The following is a 22713-nucleotide window of genomic DNA, read 5'->3' as shown; positions in this document are numbered from 1 at the left end:
TGCCAGAAGTACGTGGATATCATTACAAAACTGCTCTCCAAATTCCAGCATTCCCACTCATCCTTCAGAGTGCAGACATTGTACTTCCCACCTCCAGAACTCTCAACCCAGCTAACCTGTTATCTTGAATCCCTTCATAAATGTTTCCTTGCTCACACTCCAACAGCATTTTAAGTCCTAAAATAGCATTTATCTCCACCACCACCACCAACAGTAGCAGTAGTACTAGCACTAACAATAGTAGTACTAGTAGCAGCATCAGTACTAATAGTAGCAGTAGTACCAACAGGGGCAACAGAGGGAGCCATCAACACGATCACCAAGGATGTCGTTTGGCATGACAGCACCAGGATGACTCTGCCACCACAAGATGATACCTTTGTCTCTTCTTGACTCACGAAATCGTAATGACACGATTGCAAACAAACCACGGTGCGGGTTCAATCCCCACCCGTACCGTGGCTTGTCTCTTCTTGCTTAGCTGACAGCCTCAGGTATCCCAGTCCGTGCCCCGGTGTCCCCCAGTCTGTCCTGGAGTAGTCTCTCCCAGGAAAATGTCCTGGTGTGGTGCCTCAGAGGGTAGTATCCTGGTGAGACCTATTTATTCAGTCTCTCAGGAAGGTACACCGAGACACCTCGCGTTTCCCACTATATTAATTATGCAAGATACAAGATTCCTTCCTCCTCTACACCTCGTCATTGGTGGAAACTCAAGAATTTGTTTGGCTGCCACAGCAGCAAGTACAGGGTAATTAGTCAAGTACAGTGTATTAATAATAATAATAATAATAATAATAATAATAATAATAATAATATTATTATTGTTATTATTATTATTATTATTATTATTATTATTATTATTATTATTGTAAGAGTAATAATATTATTATTATTAAGGGGAAGTGCTAAATCCGTGTAAGGGTCATAGTACAGCATTTGGGGAATAGGAAGTTATCAGGATTCATCCAAGGCTGGAAGGGTATCTTGAGTCCATTGATCACAATGCCCCTTAACCTGTGTGCAGTTTGGACAAGTCTTCCTCGGCAAGTATACACCTCAAGGGCAGTATTACATTACCTTATGGGGAGTATTACATCACATCATGGGGAGTATTACATCACATCATGGGCAGTATTACATCACATCATGGGGAGTATTACATCACATCATGGGGAGTATTACATCACCTCATGGGGAGTATTACATCACCTCATGGGGAGTATTACATCACATCATGGGGAGTATTACATCACATCATGGGCAGTATTACATCACATCATGGGGAGTATTACATCATCATGGGGAGTATTACATCATCATGGGGAGTATTACATCACATCATGGGGAGTATTACATCACATCATGGGCAGTATTACATCACATCATGGGGAGTATTACATCACCTCATGGGGAGTATTACATCACATCATGGGGAGTATTACATCACCTCATGGGGAGTATTACATCACATCATGGGGAGTATTACATCACATCATGGGGAGTATTACATCACCTCATGGGGAGTATTACATCACATCATGGGGAGTATTACATCACATCATGGGGAGTATTACATCACATCATGGGGAGTATTACATCACATCATGGGGAGTATTACATCACATCATGGGGAGTATTACATCACATCATGGGGAGTATTACATCACATCATGGGCAGTATTACATCACATCATGGGGAGTATTACATCACCTCATGGGGAGTATTACATCACATCATGGGGAGTATTACATCACATCATGGGGAGTATTACATCACATCATGGGCAGTATTACATCACCTCATGGGGAGTATTACATCACATCATGGGCAGTATTACATCACCTCATGGGGAGTATTACATCACATCATGGGCAGTATTACATCACCTCATGGCGAGTATTACATCACATCATGGGCAGTATTACATCACCTCATGGGGAGTATTACATCACCTCATGGGGAGTATTACATCACCTCATGGGGAGTATTACATCACATCATGGGGAGTATTACATCACATCATGGGGAGTATTACATCACATCATGGGGAGTATTACATCACATCATGGGGAGTATTACATCACATCATGGGGAGTATTACATCACATCATGGGGAGTATTACATCACATCATGGGCAGTATTACATCACATCATGGGGAGTATTACATCACCTCATGGGGAGTATTACATCACATCATGGGGAGTATTACATCACATCATGGGGAGTATTACATCACATCATGGGCAGTATTACATCACATCATGGGGAGTATTACATCACATCATGGGCAGTATTACATCACATCATGGGGAGTATTACATCACATCATGGGGAGTATTACATCACATCATGGGGAGTATTACATCACATCATGGGCAGTATTACATCACATCATGGGGAGTATTACATCACATCATGGGCAGTATTACATCACATCATGGGGAGTATTACATCCATCATGGGCAGTATTACATCACATCATGGGGAGTATTACATCACATCATGGGCAGTATTACATCACATCATGGGCAGTATTACATCACATCATGGGAGTATTACATCACATCATGGGGAGTATTACATCACATCATGGGGAGTATTACATCATCATGGGGAGTATTACATCACATCATGGGGAGTATTACATCACATCATGGGGAGTATTACATCATCATGGGGAGTATTACATCACATCATGGGCAGTATTACATCACATCATGGGGAGTATTACATCACATCATGGGGAGTATTACATCACCTCATGGGGAGTATTACATCATCATGGGGAGTATTACATCACATCATGGGCAGTATTACATCACATCATGGGGAGTATTACATCACATCATGGGCAGTATTACATCACCTCATGGGGAGTATTACATCACATCATGGGCAGTATTACATCACATCATGGGGAGTATTACATCACATCATAGGGAGTATTACATCACATCATGGGGAGTATTACATCACCTCATGGGGAGTATTACATCACATCATGGGGAGTATTACATCACATCATGGGGAGTATTACATCACATCATAGGGAGTATTACATCACATCATGGGGAGTATTACATCACATCATGGGGAGTATTACATCACATCATGGGGAGTATTACATCACCTCATGGGGAGTATTACATCACATCATGGGGAGTATTACATCACATCATGGGGAGTATTACATCACATCATGGGGAGTATTACATCACATCATGGGGAGTATTACATCACATCATGGGGAGTATTACATCACATCATGGGGAGTATTACATCACCTCATGGGGAGTATTACATCACATCATGGGGAGTATTACATCACATCATGGGGAGTATTACATCACATCATGGGGAGTATTACATCACATCATGGGGAGTATTACATCACATCATGGGGAGTATTACATCACATCATGGGGAGTATTACATCACATCATGGACAACATTGTCAACAAATAATGTGTGCAGTTGATGGAAGGATAATTGGCACCACTACCAGGCTGGTCCCCCCTCATGGTTACTCTCTCACTGTTAATAAACCTCTTAGATTTCTCATTTGCTTCATTCCCCCATGAAACACAGTCTCTCCTCCATCCCTACCCCCCTTCCTTCCATCACTTATACCAACACTCCCCTCATCACCTCCACTGCTAATATCATCATAACCACAGAAGCCCTTCACCACCGTGGCCACCACCACCAACACTAACAACACCACCACCCACCACCACGCACCACCACCACGCACCACCACCCACCACCACCACCACCACCACCACCACCACCACCACCACCACCACCCACTACCACCCACTAACACCACCGCCTCCCCCGCCGCCACCGCCGCCGCCGCCAACACCACCACCACCATCACCATCACCATCACCACCACCACCACCACCACCACCACCACCACCACTACCATCACCACCACCACCAACAACAACAACAACAACAACAACAACCACCGCTATTACAACTTAACCTGTGAGTGTGTGTTGCCCTTGACTCAGTGTCAGGATGGTTATCTCTGCTCCCGCCTCTGCCTTTACGTCAGCCTTCTTTCCCCAAGCCGCTTCTTTCTTTTTCTATCCCTTTTATCATTTTCTCTGTCCCAATCCTCCTAACCCCACCTCTCTCTCTCTCTCTCTCTCTCTCTCTCTCTCTCTCTCTCTCTCTCTCTCTCTCTCTCTCTCTCTCTCTCTCTCTCTCTCTCTCTCTCTCTCTCTCTCTCGTAATCTTGCACATCTGTCCTCCTTAGTTGTGTCCTTACCAGTTCGTTTCCTTCACTGCAAACATCATTATAACTATTAAAGATTATTTTCCTGCGCTGATCCCAGGTTGTGGAGGAAGGAGCGACCTGTGACTGGCGGGGCCGCCAGGCTGGCAGGAAGTTGCTTCATCTGCACTTGGTTTTTTCCTCTCATTCTGCTCAGGTCGCCTTTTGTGTAGCGTCTGTTGTCAACTGATAAGGCCGGCAGGCAGGCAAGTTCGCTTCTGTTGACACGTGATTCTTTGGCTGAAGGGGCAGCGTCGTGCAGGGTACGTACGTGTACGCCAGGTCCCTCACACCGGACTGTGACCTTCCGCGATGTGTAAATCGTACGGGCTCAGCGCTTTCTCCTGAAGATGTTAGTTACTGGGGCCTACTCGATCTACAAGGGTATTTCCAGGGTTAAGAGGTCTGTATTCAGAAAAAAATGGGTACCTATCAGGGATATCTGTGTATCCCAGGTGGATAGGGAACTGCCGTGACTCAAATGGATCACTACGTAAATCTTCGTATTTTTTTGTCAGGTAACACGTCATATCCATGGATTTTCCCGCCGGTGTGTCCGTAACATCACAGGAGCACCATGAGACTCATACATGAGGTCTTCCAGTCCGCCTACAACTAGTCCCAGCTACCTAGAACTAGTCCAAGCTAACTAGAACTAGTCCAAGGTACCTAGAGCTAGTAGCAGCTACCTAAAACTAGTAACAGCTACCTTGAACTAGTCCCAGCTACTTACAACTAGTAGCAGCTACCTAGAACTAGTCCCAGCTACCTAGAACTAATCCCAGCTACCTAAAACTAGTCCCAGTTAGAACTAATAGCATCTACCTAGAACTAGTCCCATCTTCTTGGATGGATTCACTTTGAGTCTTTTTCAACACACGAGGAGCGACACGGCTGTGGCAGAAATCGTGGTCTCCGTTTTGTAGGTTTTATGGAAATGCCAGTATCTTACTGTCAACGCTCAGTCTTACTGTCAGCCCTCAGTCTTACTGTTAGCATCTTAGTGTCACTGTTTGTATCTCAGCCTTACTGCCAGCCTCTCGTTCTTACTCTCAGCTCTCAGTTTTACCGTTAGTATCTGTTTTACTGTCAGCCTTCAGTCTTACTGTCAGAATCTCTGTCTTACTATCAGCCTCCCAGCCTTACTGTTAGCACCTCAGATTTACTGTAGCGTCTCAGCCTTACTCTCTGCTTGTCAGCTTGACTGTCAGCGCCTCAGAATTCCTGTGCACTACGTTCCCACAAACTAACCAACCATCCTTTGTCAAGGAAAGTTATGTATTCTGCGAGTGTACTGTGTTCTAGCCCCGCGCCTTTGTTAACCTGTACCTGTGTGTATTTAACCTGCTGTACGTGCCGTCCTGCTCTACACTGCACACTAGCCTTCTAGCCTCGTGCTTCCCTACCTCCAGCTCTGTCTAGCCTTCTAACCCCACTCCCCTACTTCCATCTTTATCTGGCCTTTTTGCCTAACTCATCTTTACTTTCAACTCTGTGTAGTCTAAAATTCTAACCTCACTTTTATCTACCTCTAGCTTTGTCTGTCCTCTTTGCCTCACTGATCCCTACCTCTTCTTGCATCACTCATCCCTGCCTTCAACTCTGTCCAGCCTTCTAACCTCACTCTTACCTTCACTTCTGTCTAGCTTTCCAGTCTGACTCTTCTTACATCTCTCGAGGCTGATTGTTACCAACCTGAGTCGGAGAAGAGAGAGAGAGAGAGAGAGAGAGAGAGAGAGAGAGAGAATCATTAATTATAATAGGGAGTCAGACTACCAATCAATAAAATGCCATTGAATTTTTCTTTCAAGTGGGGTACCTTGATGCCTGTGAGGACTCTTGGGCCTAGCAATTTGAGCTACTCTCCCACTTTCTTGGATCAAACCTGATTGCCTCCCACTGTGTCAACATCCGCGGCCCTAGACTCTTCAACTTGCTGCCAGCAGATGCAAGGAACATTGCCAGAACGTAGATACAAGCTTACAAGAGGAAACCGGACCACCAGCAACATAAAACTTGATTCTCATTCTCTTTCTCTCTCTCTCTCTCTCTCTCTCTCTCTCTCTCTCTCTCTCTCTCTCTCTCTCTCTCTCTCTCTCTTCTCGTCAAAGAACTCTCCTGCTCATAATACAATTTTCTTGTTTATTTACAGCTTGGGATCAAAGTTTGGTTGACTTTTTGAGTTCCGGATATAATGGATTGCACTTCGTGATTCAAGACGTTTGCCCGTCGGGAATCATGTCTTTAGCACGTCGGAAATCATGGCTGTCGTACGCCGGGAATCATGACTATCGCACGCCAGGAATCATGACTTTGGCAGATCGGGAATCATGGCTTGCTCATACATAGACTTGTCTGAGTCACTCTAGTCCCACGAACGTGTTGATTCGTGAGTAATGTCCAGTACACTCACTGCACTCTGACACACTAACTTACTGTTGCTAGTAACCTAACCCGTGATGCACCTGAAGCATACTTGGAACTAGAAACTAGAAAATATACTGAGATTAGTTACTAAGAGTTTCAGTCACTGGAAGTATGAGACTTCTTGGGAATTCACGGGAACTTTCACACTTCTCGGATAATCACTAACTTTCACAGCTCTCCTTGAAACTCAGTAACTTTCACACTTCTCAGATATTCGCTAACTTTCACACTTCTCGGGAACTCACTGTAACTTTCACACCTTTCGCACTTATTGCCTTCCCTGGCCAAGGAATGTCAGTAGAGTGGGTGTGAAATGAATCTAGTGCTTTCTGGGTCAGTCCATTGGGCAGAGGTGAAAAAATTGGACGCAAGAGACTCAAAGCAGGCTCTCGGGGCTGGGCGAAACGTAGCTTCATTAAAAAATTTGCATATTATGTGTTTGGATAAGACGCCGTATGCGGCTTATAACATTTTATCAAGAGGACGTTTTGTCCCCCAGGAACGTCATAGATTTCGTCCCTGGTGGACGAAACGTCTTCTCAGTAAAATGCTGTAACCACATATATGCTTTATTAATATGCTGATATATATATATATATATATATATATATATATATATATATATATATATATATATATATATATATATTATATATATATATATATATATATGTAATAATCGCGAACTAACTATACAAGATGCAGAACAACCACGGGGGGAGTTGAATGATAACTCTAGATTTTTCCTGTTGCAATCAGTGCATTATCAGTAGCTTGCAGTGTTGCAGAGATGAGTAATACGACCAGGTATGTCCGTTCGGAGTCGTTCCCTTGAACGGATTTACCTAGACTTCCTGGTATAAACCTTGGCAATAAATACCGACATACATGATACTTAAGCACCACCAACCCAACAACACAGGAGTCACATGATTTCATCGTCTACCCGTCCTCATCACAACATGACATTCTTCAGGTCACCGTGTGTCACTCACACCTCACTCTCCGCCTATATATATAATGTCTTTCTTCCTCTGTATGTTAGAAGTGATCAAAGTCCCAGGACCGAAACGTTTTCTAATAAATATGCCATAGTGTTTGCTTACGTGTCTTTCTAAACCACCTAGACTTCCTACTCCAGCAACAATGCAAGCTCCTGATGACATGTTGATTGCAACACGAAAGGCCTAGAGCTATCATTCAACTCCCCCTGTGGTTGTTTTGCACTTATTGTATGTTGATACCCACTACTGAAAATACAAAATGCATTTTGGCCACTTAATGCGAAGGAGGGCAGCAAGTGGCCTTGGGGGTGACCGTGACTGAGATTTTTACCTCCAATGATGACAATAGTGTTGCTGTCACAGCTGCAGGCCTAATGATAGGCTGGATAACGATAGACTATTGTACTTAGCGAAGGGCCAAACCCGCGTGGGCCATACGCCTTCCAAACAACAAAGATCCCGTCTCACAGGGGCAGTTTACACACTGGTGCGGAGACTGCACTTGGGAGACCTGACAGTCACCACTGTTTCTGTCCCATTCTCACAAGATGGGTGGTGGGTGGAAGGTAATGTGTGGGTGGAGGGTAAAGTGGTGGGTGATGGGTAAGGTTATGGGTACTGTGGTGGGCGGGGGGTAAGGTCGTGGGTAGTGTGGTGGGTGTAAGGTGTGATGAAAATCATCAGTTGTTGTTAATTACACGTCTCCTGCCACACCAGATATGGGTCAGTAGAGCACATCGCAGAGCTCATCTGTCTCTACATGTCCAGTTCCAACAGCAGTTGGGTAGCAGTAGTGGTGGCAGCAAGTGCAAGTGTTCACCTCCTCAAGAAGTAATTTCCCAAGTAGTTACTCTGGATCCATGAAAACTAATGTAAGCCATATTGACGGGTGAGTCCCGGACGTGGTTTGCAATGTCTGAGGGTGTATAAATACCATGGACAGTGAGGCAAGACAGCGAGAGAGAGAGAAATGACAGGGATGATACGGACAGTCAGTGTGGAGAACTGAAAGACATCCAAAGGACCCAACCATTCCGCGCACGTGATTGAGTATTATTATTATTATTATATTAATATTATTATTGTTGTTGTTATTGTGATTATTATTATTATCATCGTGGGGGAACGCTAAATCCGTACGGATTATACAGCACCTTTGGGGTGCGGGAGGGAGGATGGAAGGCATTCAGGGTCGTTTTAGGGAACTGGAGCACAGATCCCGTTCCCTAGATCAAGAGCTTCTCACCAGCATCAAGGAACCTGCCTTGAAAGGCACACATGACTTAACTTTGCTTAAGTAGGTAGGTAAGATTCGTCAGGAAACAGGACAAGTGTTTCCTGACGCGGGTCTTAGTCGTATGACGACCCTCCCGCAGGAGCTTTGGTCATCTGACCGAGGCTTTGCTTGCCAGCGAGTTCTTAGCGCTACCCTGGCTGTAATAATACAAAATATCGCCTCCCGTCACACATTTTCCTCATCCTTGTTTGGGATGAGTCTGGGCCCGGTGTTTAACCTTTGTGATTCGTGAATTGCCACGTTACGTATTGCTTGTTTGATCCAGGAGAAGATCGGCATGATGGATCACAAATTCGGGTATTTGTATGCGATGGCATGTGTTGCATAATTGTTACTTGCAAAATATCGAAGCTAAATGTATGTTTAATGTTATTTCTCTTAGACTAGAATTAAGAGTATGAGTGTGACTTATCTGTCCATCCCCTGAGTATGAGTGTGACTCATCTGTCCATCCCCTGAGTATGAGTGTGACTCATCCGTCCATCCCCTGAGTATGAGTGTGACTCATCTGTCCATCCCCTGAGTATGAGTGTGACTCATCCGTCCATCCCCTGAGTATGAGTGTGACTCATCCGCCCATCCCCTGAGTATGAGTGTGACTCATCTGTTCATCCCCTGAGTATAAAAGTAAGAGATAGGGGGGTACACGGTGTGTATAGAAGGTATAGGGTGTGGATATAGCGTAAGGTGCTGAAGCTGCATCACGATAGAGTGGGGGGAAGGGAATTTGGAGAGAGAGAGAGAGAGAGAGAGAGAGAGAGAGAGGGAGGAGGGAGGGAGAGTGTGTCTAAGGCGGATAATTGGTGAGGGTGGCGGAGGGATGCAATAGTGTGGAGTATGTGAAGGTAAATAATGCAGGGGTGTCGTACAGTGAAGGGTGGAGGGGGCAGGTGAAGGAGAGGCAGGAGGTGGTTAAGGAAGGGACAGGTCATGAAAAGGGGGCATGATTTGAGTGAGGGGCAAGAGATGATGAACGAAGGGTAGGCGGTGAAGAAGGATGGGGAGTTGAAGGAGGGACAGGTAGTGAGAAAGGAAGGGGTAGGTGGTGAAGGAAGGGGCAGGTGGTGAAGGAGGGGCAGGTGGTGAAGGAGGAAGCAGTTGGCGATGAAGGGACAGGTGGTGAAGAAGGAAGGGGCAGGTGGTGAAGAACTAAGGGACAGGTGAAGAAGGAAGGGCAGGTGGTGAAGAAGGAGGGGCAGGTGGTGAAGGAGGGAGCAGGTGGTGAAGGAAAGGGCAGTAGTGAAGGAAGGGGCAGGTGGTGAAGGATAGGGCAGGTGGTGAAGGAAAGGACAGGTGGTGAAGGAAAGGGCAGGTGGTGAATGAAGGGGCAGGTGGTGAAGGAAAGGGCAGGTGTTGAAGGAAGGGGCAATTGGTGAAGGAGGTAGAGACAGGTGGTAAAAAAGGGGTGGGGGGTAGGATGCTGGAAGGAGTCTTGCTAGGGAGGAGTTGGAGGGCGGGGTGGGAATCATGCATGAAGTTGGGGGTGGGGGAGGTTTGTGGTGGGGTGGATAGTGGTAGTGGTAGGGGATTGTAGTGGTTTGGATGGTGGAGTAGGTGGGGGTTAGGGTGGGAACTCCTGTAAGAGACCTTGACACACAATTGCCTCACCACCGAACCTCTGCCTCCTGAGACTCCCCTTGTTCTCATCCCTCTCAGTCGTCTTTCATTCTTCTCAATCGTCTTCCGTGTTAGCCCAGGTTAAGTTAATTATGTTAGCCCAGATTAAGTTAGGTTAGGGTAATTATATTAGCCCGGGCTAGATTAGGTTACGTAAGTCTGTTAAAAGTTATTGTACTCACAAATACGTTAATCAAAACAAGGGCCGCGATACGTCTGGCAACGAGGTGGCTGAGAAAACCAGTCAGCGTTCAGATGTGAACGCTTACAGCACTGGTGGTGCACACTGCTGTGTAGGTCCCACGACAGATGTACACGCGGAGTCTTTAGTAAGTTCCAGAGTGTGAATGAAAAGAGTCAACCTTTCTCTTCTCTCTCTCTCTCTCTCTCTCTCTCTCTCTCTCTCTCTCTCTCTCTCTCTCTCTCTCTCTCTCTCTCTCTTTCTCTCTTTCTCTCTCTCTCTCACATAAACATACACACACACAGAGTTCTTATGACAAATGGTAATTAAGCGAGCAGCCTGGTCACTTGTAATTAACTAGTCCGTGTGTGTGTGTGTGTGTGTGTGTGTGTGCGCGCTCGCGTACTTGTATGTGTGTGGAATTATAGCTCCTGGCCCCGCCTGTTCGCTGATCGTTACTAGGTCCACTCTCTTCTTGCTCCATAAGCTTTATCTTACCTCTTCTTAAAGCTATGTATGAATTCTACCTCCACTAAATCACTCTCCAGACTCTTCCACATCTTGACAATTCTATGACTGAAGAAGTACTTCTAAACATCCCTGTGACTCGAACATTAAAATGGTATAAAATACCGACAGGTTGTTAGGTAAGACACATATGCAACAGTTAGGTATCTTTATTTCGAAACGTTTCGCCTACACAGTAGGCTTCTTCAGTCGAGTACAGAAAAGTTGATAGAAGCAGAAGATATGAAGACGATGTAGTCAGTCCATCCTTAAAGTTTTGAGGTGGACAGTCCCTCCAGACTGAGGGACTGACCACCTCAAAACTTTAAGGGTGATGGACTGATTACATCGTCTTCAAGTATCTTCTGCTTCTATCAACTTTTCTGTACTCGACTGAAGAAGCCTACTGTGTAGGCGAAACGTTTCGAAATAAAGATACCTAACTGTTGCATATGTGTCTTACCTAACCATCCCTGTGACTCACCTTAGTTTTCAACTTCCAGTTGTGACTCCTTGTTGCTGTGTCCCATCTCTGAAACATTCTGTCCCTGTTCTCCTTGTTAATTCCTTTCAGTGTTTTATATGTCGTTATTATGTCCTCCTCTATCTCTCTCTTGTTCTCTAGTGTTGTCAAGTTGAGTTCCCTTAAACTCTCCTCGTAGGACATACCCCTTAGCTCCTGTACTAGTCTTGTTGAAAACCTTTGCACTTCCTCTAATTTCTTGTCGTGTCTGACCAGGTGTGAGTTCCATACTGGTGCTCCGTACTCCAGTAAGGGTCTGACGTACACGTAGTGAATGACTCTTAGATGTCGAAACGCTATTCTCAGGTTTGCCAGGCGCCCATATGCTGTAACACTTACTTGGTTGATGTGCGCCTCAGATGTGTGTGTGTGTGTGTGTACTCACCTATTTGTGGTTGCAGGGGTCGATTCATAGCTCCTGGCCCCGCCTCTTCGCTGATTGCTACTAGATCCTCTCTCCCTGCCCCATGAGCTTTATCATACCTCGCCTTAAAACTATGTACGGTTCCCGCCTCCACTACGTCACTTTCTAGGCTATTCCACGGCCTGACTACTCTATGGCTGAAGAAATACTTCCTAACATCCCTTTGATTCATCTGAGTCTTCAACTTCCAATTGTGACCTCTTGTGTCTGTGTCCCTTCTCTGGAACATCCCGTCTTTGTCCATCTTGTCTATTCCGCGCAGTATTTTATATGTCGTTATCATGTCTCCCCTGACCCTCCTGTCCTCCAGTGTCGTCAGGCCGATTTCCCTCAACCTTTCTTCGTAGGACAATCCCCGTAGCTCTGGGACTAGTCTTGTTGCAAACCTTTGCACTTTCTCTAATTTCTTGACGTGCTTGACTAGGTGTGGATTCCAAACTGGTGCTGCATACTCCAGTATGGACCTGACGTAAATGGTATATAGAGTCTTGAACGAATCCTTACTGAGGTATCGGAACGCTATCCGTAGGTTTGCCAGGCGCCCGTATGCTGCAGCAGTTATCTGATTGATGTGCGCCTCAGGAGATATGCTCGGTGTTATACTCACCCCAGATCTTTTTCCTTGAGTGAGGTTTGCAGTCTTTGGCCATCTAAACTATATTGTGTCTGCGGTCTTCTTTGCCCTTCCCCAATCTTCATGACTTTGCATTTGGCAGGGTTAAACTCAAGGAGCCAGTTGCTGGACCAGGCTTGTAGCCTGTCCAGGTCTCTTTGTAGTCCTGCCTGATCCTCATCCGATTTGATTCTTCTCATTAACTTCACATCATCTGCAAACAAGGACACTTCTGAGTCTATCCCTTCCGTTATGTCGTTCACATATACCAAGAACAGCACAGGTCCTAGGACTGGCCCCTGTGGAACCCCGCTTGTCACAGGCGCCCACTCTGACACCTCGTCACGTACCATGACTCGTTGTTGCCTCCCTGTCAGGTATTCTCTGATCCATTGCAGTGCCTTTCCTGTTATGTGTGCCTGATCCTCTAGCTTTTGCAGTAACCTCTTGTGAGGAACTGTGTCGAAGGCCTTCTTGCAGTCCAAAAAAATGCAGTCGATCCACCCTTCTCTCTCTTGTGTGTGTGTGTGTGTGTGTGTGTGTGTGTGTGTGTGTGTGTGTGTGTGTGTGTGTGTGTGTGTACTCCGGCTTTACCTTCTGGACCCGCCTTTTAACCTTCAGTGCCTTGCCGTAATTGATTCTTATTCCCCTAGTGTCTTACCGTACCTGCGCTTTAAACCTTGTTTGTAGTTTGTATGCCATGCCTCTTCATCTGCCTCACAGCTCTCCTTGCTAGAAACTTGCAGTCGTTAAATCCCCAATTTATACTCTGCCTCAGGTCTTCTTTCTTGTTCCTTAATTTTCGTAAGTTTGCAATTCCTGGGGCAGCAAGTTTCTTGTCTTAGTGACCAACATATCTGGTAGCCTCTCTGAGTCTTCCAGTCTTCTACATTTTTTCTTTTAATTGTTTTTCACGGTATTAACGAACAGAAAAACGTAGAACCTGACTGTTCCTGCAGCTTATGTACGTGTGAGAGGTTGAGCACTGGTCCCAGTACCGACCCCTTGTGGAATCCCAGGCGTTCCGCTTGCCCAACCTCACACATCGTTCCTAACCACCTCTGTCTGTCTGTCTCTCTCTCTCTCTCTCTCTCTCTCTCTCTCTCTCTCTCTCTCTCTCTCTCTCTCTCTTCTACCCCTTACAAATAACCGCACATAATGACATAAGAAAGAAGGAACACTGCAGCAGGCCTACTGGCCCATACGAGGCAGGTCCATGTCAGCCCCGCTTAGACCAATGACCCACCTAGTCAGGTCACATTAACACACGGACGTGAGGAAGCCCAGTATATATATAGGAGAGGATGACAGGACTGGACAAAGGAAGAAAGAAGGAAGTGGAGAAGTAATGGTAGAGGTAATGCTGGTAGTGATAGTAGAAAGTAGGGAGTAGTTTTAGTGGGACAAGAGACAGAAAGGGAGTGAAGGGAGGCAGTAGTATTGGTAGTAGCAGTAGTAGTAGTAATGGAGTGGTAGTCGTAGTAGTAGAAGTGGAGTAAATCTAAAGGCAAGAAAAATAAGCACTGCAGGAGATCTAGTAGTCCACAAGGGTAGGACTGAAACCACAGGTGAAAAAAAAAACTGAAGGACAGAATACAACTAGGCAAAAGAAAGGAAGACATCTACAGAAACAAGACACGACTAAGATTCATACTAGGAAAGTTGTGTATAAGGAGGATTCAGCAAGACTGCGCTTACAGAAGACACTGCTTCGAACCTTTCTGCTGCAGGTGTCACTTCTGACGCTGCTGCTTCCAACCTGTTGCCTGCTGCTTGTGTGAAGACTAGGAGGAGGGTTGGCAGTTTTAGCAGAGGACCAGTCAATGGATGACCGTGATCTCTTTATTGGTGTTGGCAAATCTAAAAACTACTTTTGTGTTGCTTAAATGGTCCAAGTCGGACCGAAACGTTGTCACAAGCTCCTATGGTGTAGAAATATACCTAGTTGGATGAATGTTATTGTGGCTAGCTGGCCCAGTGGCTAACGCGACGGTCTAGAGTTTTGAGACTCAATGATCGCGGGTTCTATCCCGCCCGTGGTATGGCTTGTTTACAATCGTGTCATTACGATTTCGTGAGTCAAGCTCTCAACTATTTGCGGGTTATTTGTGTATTGTTCCAGTCATGGTACTGTGCCATTTTGTTCTTTATAGTACCCTATAGTTACCCCTGCCTTCGTTTTTAGTTTGTGGATCAGTTTCTGGTGCAGTATACTTATTAAAGACCCTATATACTAGGAATCAGTGGTGCACCCACTCTTGCTCTGTTTCTTACTGTGTCATAGATCTCCAGTAGGTTTTAAAGACAGGACATTATTCCATAATCTATATATAACTGTGATGTCTTCCAGGAGGTCCAGTATTTTGCTGAATATCTTTCCCAGTGAATTATACTTGATACACAGATAACCCTTACATAGGAGAAAGAAACTTATGACGACGTTTCGGTCTGACTGGGATCATTAACCGGTCACGGTCGGTTTTCAAATCCTTTTATCACACAGTCACGGTATTGTATCTATTCATTCATTGTACTTGACTAACAAATGGTGTCCTCAAGTATGGCCAAGGGACACAGCATGCAGAGCTAGTGTTACAGTGGCGACGTTTCGCTCAGTGTTGATAAAACTCAGCAATGAGCGAAATGTCACAAGAAAAGAACTGTGCACATTGTTTTCCCTAGCATGCACATGTTAAAGACACAGTTGAGCTGAGGACTGTGTCCTTGCTTAAGTAATATGACATTTAGTTTATTAATCTTTGTGGTAGTTTCTGAGTGACTTAGGTTGACAGGAAAAGAAATAAAGATAGATAGATAAGTATATTGATAGATGGTGTGTGTGAGAGGTAATGGTGGCGAGGGGAGGGGAGGCTGGTGCGAGAGTCAGCACCACCAACCATCTCACGTGAAGGTAACACCCGTCTGGTGCTATATCCTGTCTGCTCTTGTGAGGGTGTGTGTACTGTCCCACTTTTATCCCACACCTAGTTCACTCTCCTCTTGCCGCTGCTGCTCCTCCTGCTGCAACACCACCTCTTCCTTCTAGAGTGTAACTTCACTCTTATCCCGCCTCTTGCTCATTCTTCTGCAGCTGATCATCCTATTTCTTTCCTCTTCTTCTTCCTCCTCCTCGAGTACTCCTGCGCATTTCACATTTCCTTCCTGCTTCTGCTATCACCGTTGCTCGTTGATTCTCCTCCTGCTGCTAACACTACAGTACTGACAACTGGTTAAAGATTGTGCCGCGGGCTTGACCCCGGAACACCCAGGTAGACCAGTGCAATACATTACAATACACCAGTGTAATACAGTAGAATACACCAGTAGTAGTGTAGTACCAGTAGTATGGTAGTAGTAGAAGAGATGGTTATAGAGGGTTGTATTTCTTGAAAGAGAACTCGGCAATAATATATTGTAAATAACTATGTGTGTGTTTATTTTATGCAAATATAGTTATAAATCAAGTTATTTTTAATCACTTATATTCACGTCAGTGTTTAACTAACATGTGGTCTTGTTATATTCTAGGTTGTTAGATGATTAATTAACACTAATCTGGTTGTAAAATATTTAATTAACAGGTTGTGCAAGACAGGTATACAGTACCGACAAGATGAAAGTTAAGACATTTGTGCAACATCGGGTTATTTTTATTGTAGACGTTTCGCCATCCAGTGGTTTTATCAATAAAAAATTTTTTGGACATAATTATAAAACAGAAGAACTATATAAAAAGATGAGGTAATCAGCCCCTCACCCTTGGAGGTGGTGGAGAGCACCGTGGTTGTAGAGATTTGGAAGCACGGGTTTAAGGAGACTGGCGCTTATATGGGCGAAAAGGAAGAGAGACGTGTAGCAGACGGGGACATAGTCACTGGAAAGGGGGTTTCCCCAGTGGAAGCGGGTTTCCTTTCCCAAAAATTGAGGGATTATTGTAGACCCTTAAAAACATGTAGATGCCCTTTGGAATCAAATACCATGATGTCCAAAAAATTTTATTGATAAAGCCATACAAAAACGTTTACAATAAAGATAACCAGATGTTGCACAAGTGTCTTAATTTTCATTTAATTAACACTGATCTTATATTCCGGGAAAAATTTAATATTTGTTTTCTTAATTTTCCAAGGTTATCCCAATTAAACAATGTTTATATTCAGTTAAATTTTAATAACGCTTTTTTTGGCCCTTTTTAAAAATGTTTAATTAACACTGTGTAATATTCCAGGTTGGTTATCATTCCTTCGTCTTGTGCAGTTGTCGTCACATCTCGTCTGCTTCCAGGTAAGACTGTCTTGTTATTGGCTGCCTTGGCTCCTCACCTCTTGCTGATTGGTCCTTGTTACCACTCCACGCACGTGATTGGTCATCACTGTTACTCACAGCGATTGGTCAGAATTGTTACTCCCAGCACGTGATTGGCCAGCATTGTTACTCCCAGCACGCGATTGGTCAGCATTGTTACTCCCAGCAAGCGATTGGTCAGCATTGTTACTCCCAGCAAGCGATTGGTCAGCATTGTTACTCCAAGCATGTGATTGGTCAGCATTGTTACTCACAGCGTGCGATTTGTTAGCATTGTTACTCCCAGCACGTGATTGGTCAGCATTGTTAATCTCAGCACGTGATTGGTCAGCATTAACCCCAGCAAGCGATTGGTCAGCATTGTTCCCTCCCACCATTCCAGCTTTTTCCCAACGCAGGGAAGACAGTGTTGTTAGTCCTCTCAGGTGTTTGGGGTTTTTTAGTCCTCGTTAAATATTTACACGAACAAAACACTTTCATAATTTCTTTTATTTATAAATTTTGAATAAATTTGATAAATAACCCCGGACCACCAAAGGACTAAACCCTTTTTTTTCCCCCCCAGGCAATAAAAACCATGACGCCAAACCGGGCACCCCCAAAAACCAACAAAAAAAACCCCCTTTTCAACAAATAAAAAATGTTTTTTGGGAGAAGTAAAATCGCAGGGAAAGAACAAAATTTAAACCAGATGTCCAAACCACCAATGCCCCGGCCCAAAGGGGAAAACACCGTTTGGCCGGGGTTTTCCCCCTTGAAATTTTTGGGGGCCCTGGGGGTTAGAGGTCATGTTTTTGAACCCATGGGGCCCCAAAAACCCCATGTTTACCCTTTTGGGCTAGTAAAAAGTGTTGAAATATATATATACAATAATATCACAGTAAACAGGTCATATCACGATATGCAGAACAAGCACTGTGAAAAGAATAGTGAACTTCCAAGTGCTTTCGTGATTTCTCACATTATCAAGGAGCCGTTAGAATAGAATATCGACATAAAGGCATACAAGGACGAAATTACACCTCGCGGTCAATTTACAACATGACCTTTTTATGATGTAGGCAGGTAGCCAAGAACCTGTCAAACACAGCTTACTTGGAGTTTATCTGGAGAGAGTTCGGAGGGTCAACACCCCTGCGGCCTGGTCTGTGACCAGGCCGCATTCAGGATTACATTCTACCTAAGCTTGAAGATTTTAACTTGTCTAATGTATCTTAAATTCTTCCCATATTTTATTAATTTAATCCAAAAGCATATTAATTTTAAAACTGTATTCTATAAAACTTTATTCTATATTTTTTTCAGCCATGGACCTGCTCGATATAACTTTGGACTTTTTGAAAATCAGTTGGATGGTTAAAATATCTCGCACGAGTAAATAGAGCATTAGAATGTTACCCACGTCTAATATTATATTTATGTTTTTGTAATCTTAGTTAAAGATTTTTCCCGGTTTGTGTAGAATGTGAGCTGTGCTTGATTGCTCCTTGACTATCTGCATCACTATTAAAAGGTCAGGTGTTTTAAGTTGACCGCGAGGTGTAATCTCCTTATATGTCTTTCTGTTAATCTAATTTTACAGTTCTATGATTGTCAGTGGAACGCCTTCCATCTGAACAAAAAACTAATGGAGAAATATATAAATAAAGAAACCACTTTAGGAAAAATAAGAATGACTTTTGAGGATTTTACTTAAAATTTAAATACAATAAAAATGGCCTCTGGTTCTGTAGTTGGGCAGGAGTAGGTAAAGCCCTGGACAGATCTCCGATGTTAAAGATGTAGGTTATCCTGGGTGGATGGTAACAGTCCTATGTGTTGGAGTCTCTTCTACCACTTGGTTGGAGCACTACAAGTAGAATAGATAAGGGCCGGTAGTAGTCGAATAATGTTAATAAAGTTCAATTAACAAATGTCTTGCTCCTTTATCTGGCGTCTAGCCTGGATGACCACGCCAGGAACAGAGCTGGTATTACAACCCAGGATTTCAAAGGCCTGTTATCCCAGGTGTAATGGGAGCAAAAGAAACACAGCAGAAAAAGTTTAGACTTATATTATCCTTCACCAATTTAGAACAGCAATATGTACACTATGTACAGTAATAAGTATAGTGCACGTCACGGTAAGCAAGGCAGAAATAGAAGCCACAAGATAGCAGACCGTGCTTCAACCAGCTCTAGAATGGGAATGACAAGGGCAGACAGGAGAGCGGTATCCACATAACCTCTGCGATTGCCAATCCCACCTTCTTATTGGCTAGAACCTGGTCACTAGTTGAACGATGGGGCCCCATCATCAACTCTTAGCAACCTGGTTCGCTGGTTGGGGGAGATAGCCTGTAAATGAGGGTGTGTCCATGCGCCGAATAAAGGTTACGTACTCTTTGCATGCCACAGCTGGTAATAAGAAAAAATAAACTGGTTACCAATGGTTATGATAATATAACATTTAAGAATGAAAAGGAGTGGTTAATGCCAAAATCATTACTGGTAATCAGCAAACATCATCGACACCATGTCCAGCCCTTCTAGGGTAGGGTAAGTGCCTGAGCCCGAGCCTTTAGCTCATAAGACTGTCATTCCCATTTGCCCCCTTGTGGCGGGGATGGCAGACCAGAGAGGCCTAGCTTGTGGCTAGGCCTGGGGACAGTTGGTCCCAAAGATGAGGAGGTACTTGTGCCTCCTCCCATGGGAGACTTAGGTCTCAGACACTCCCTAAAGAGGGAGCCAAGGCCGGGCCACCACTTGGAAAAGGCCCGGGCCGGGAGAATACCGGCTAATCTTTAATAATAATAATAACCAGCAAACAAAAGAAAGCAACGAACAGTAATACTCCTGGTAGACAACCTTATCTGGTCAGGAGAAGAGTAGAGGTGAAGTCACTCTCCAAACTTCAACCCACACCAGGTAAGGTCAATACTACCAGGAGAGGAAATTGAAACAAATCAGACACCAGGAACTAGTGTTTCGCCCCAGCCCGCTAGAGGGGGGGGGTGCGCTACGTAACTTGCTAATGGTTCCTGGTTGTCTGAACAACCCTTACCCCACTTACACCCACTTTTCCCTTACAATGATAATGTGAGAAATCATACGAAAGCACTTTTGCGCCTATCTATCTATCTATCTATCTATCTATCTATATATATATATATATATATAATTTCTCGGGTCGTTCATCCAGACATTAAATTAGGTCGCCCCACCCTCTTCGCCCATTGTAGTGAGTGGGAGGGGAAACAAAAAACGTTAAGTTCCCTCCCCCTCCTCTTCCCCGGGTCCTCCCCTACGTGAAGTCCCCTAGTTCTTTACATAGGAACCCGACATCAAAGACCGAGGGAAGACCCCGGGGGTGAAGGGGTGCTGGGGGACAGGATTACACACAACACTTCTCATTGATTTCAGTGAGAGCTAAAAATATCTGTTGTGAAAATCGTGTTGTGTCATTTTGTTTTGTTTACTCGTCATTTTGCAAGCTGCGGTCATTGAACTAGTTCTCTGTTTTCACGTATTTCTGTTGTTGTTGTTGTTGTAATTATAGCTGTTGTTAAAGACGCTATACAGATTGATTCAGAGAAAAAATCTCCTGTTGATTCAGAGAAAGAATCTCGTGCTTTACTAACCTAAGTAAATCTTGTGATATTATAACTAATATTAGGCAAAACAGGAAAAGATGTGCCCAGAGTGTCTTCGTTGAATAAGAGAGATTATGTTGGACACGATCACCCACGAGGATCCCTCGTGTGGTTAGTGGGACAAGGGATGTTAGAGGAACGGTGAGGCAGACTGTATGGGAGGAATGAGAATTGTGGGGTTGAAGAATGTTAGGTAAATGGACACAGATGCAAGGATTGTGACGTTTTATCGTGGCAACGTTTCGCTCTTCAGGAAATTTGCCAAGTCGTTATGTACATTCTGTGTCTTAACATATTTCTTGGAGACATTCTGTGTCTAACACATATTTCTTGGACACATTCTGTATCTAACACATTTCTTGGACACATTCTGTGTCTAACGCATTAAGCACACACGGGGGGAAGGAGATCAGCATCCTTTTGATATTCAGGGTTGATTCCTTACCATCGAAGGTGATTAGGTCAGTTGATGAACGTAATATTCTAAAGGGAGACTTAAACAAGCTGTATGTATGGCCCAGCAACTGCTTCTTGCAGGATTTGCCTACCTAAATGGTAGGCAAATACTGCTATGACAAAGGGAAGAGGACCAAAAGATGGATACGAGGCTGGTCTCTGCCTGAGGCACGTATCTAGACAAGGCTGACCTCCAGGAATGTAAGCTGGAAATATTTCTCCAGAGCATACAAACACACAAAACGCAAGAACAGCACTGGAGTATGCTTCATCAACACAAGAATAACACTGAAGTATGCTTCATCGACACAACAACAACACTGGAGTATGCTTCACCAACACAAGAACAACAATGGAGTATGCTTCACCAACACAACAACAACACTGAAGTATGCTTCACCAACACAAGAACAACAATGGAGTATGCTTCACCAACACAACAACACTGGAGTATGCTTCACCAACACAACAACACTGGAGTATGCTTCACCAACACAAGAACAACACTGGAGTATGCTTCATCAACACAACAACATTGGAGTATGCTTCACCAACACAACAACACTGGAGTATGCTTCACCAATACAACAACACTGGAGTATGCTTCACCAATACAAGAACAACACGGGAGTATGCTTCACCAACACAACACTGGAGTATGCTTCATCAACACAACAACATTGGAGTATGCTTCACCAACACAACAACACTGGAGTATGCTTCATCAACACAAGAACAACACTGGAGTATGCTTCATCAACACAAGAACAACACTGGAGTATGCTTCATCAACACAACACTGGAGTATTCTTCACCAACACAACAACAACACTGGAGTATGCTTCACCAACACAACACTGGAGTATGCTTCACCAACACAACAACAACACTGGAGTATGCTTCTCCAACACAACAACACTGGAGTATGCTTCACCAACACAACAATGGAGTATGCTTCACCAACACAACAACAACACTGGAGTATGCTTCACCAACACAACAACACTGGAGTATGCTTCACCAACACAACAACACTGGAGTATGCTTCACCAACACAACAACACTGGAGTATGCTTCACCTACACAACAACAACACTGGAGTATGCTTCACCAACACAACAACAACACTGGAGTATGCTTCACCAACAAAACAACAACACTGGAGCAAGCTTCACCAACACAACAACAACACTGGAGTATGCTTCACCAACACAACAACAACACTGGAGTATGCTTCACCAACACAACAACAATGGAGTATGCTTCACCAACACAACAACAACACTGGAGTATGCTTCACCAACACAACAACAACACTGGAGTATGCTTCACCAACACACAACACTGGAGTATGCTTCACCAACACAACAACACAGGAGTATGCTTCACCAACACAACAACAACAATGGAGTATGCTTCACCAACACAACAACAACACTG

General features: G+C 44.3%; 1 protein-coding gene across 1 annotated transcript in view; it reads left to right on the top strand.

Annotated features, from left to right (window-relative positions):
- EcR (Ecdysone receptor) overlaps positions 1-22713 on the top strand; it is a 502071-nt gene that overhangs the window by 85995 nt on the left and 393363 nt on the right. Inside the window, exon 2 of the mRNA XM_070088599.1 lies at positions 17110-17165. Coding sequence (XP_069944700.1) covers positions 17110-17165 — 56 coding nt within the window. The remainder of the gene's footprint in view (positions 1-17109; positions 17166-22713) is intronic.

This window comes from Cherax quadricarinatus, chromosome 25 (assembly GCF_038502225.1).
Source record: "Cherax quadricarinatus isolate ZL_2023a chromosome 25, ASM3850222v1, whole genome shotgun sequence".
NCBI classification, from domain to species: Eukaryota; Metazoa; Arthropoda; class Malacostraca; order Decapoda; family Parastacidae; genus Cherax; species Cherax quadricarinatus.
Note: the sequence above shows the minus strand (reverse complement) of the source record. Positions and strands in the feature narration are given on the sequence as shown.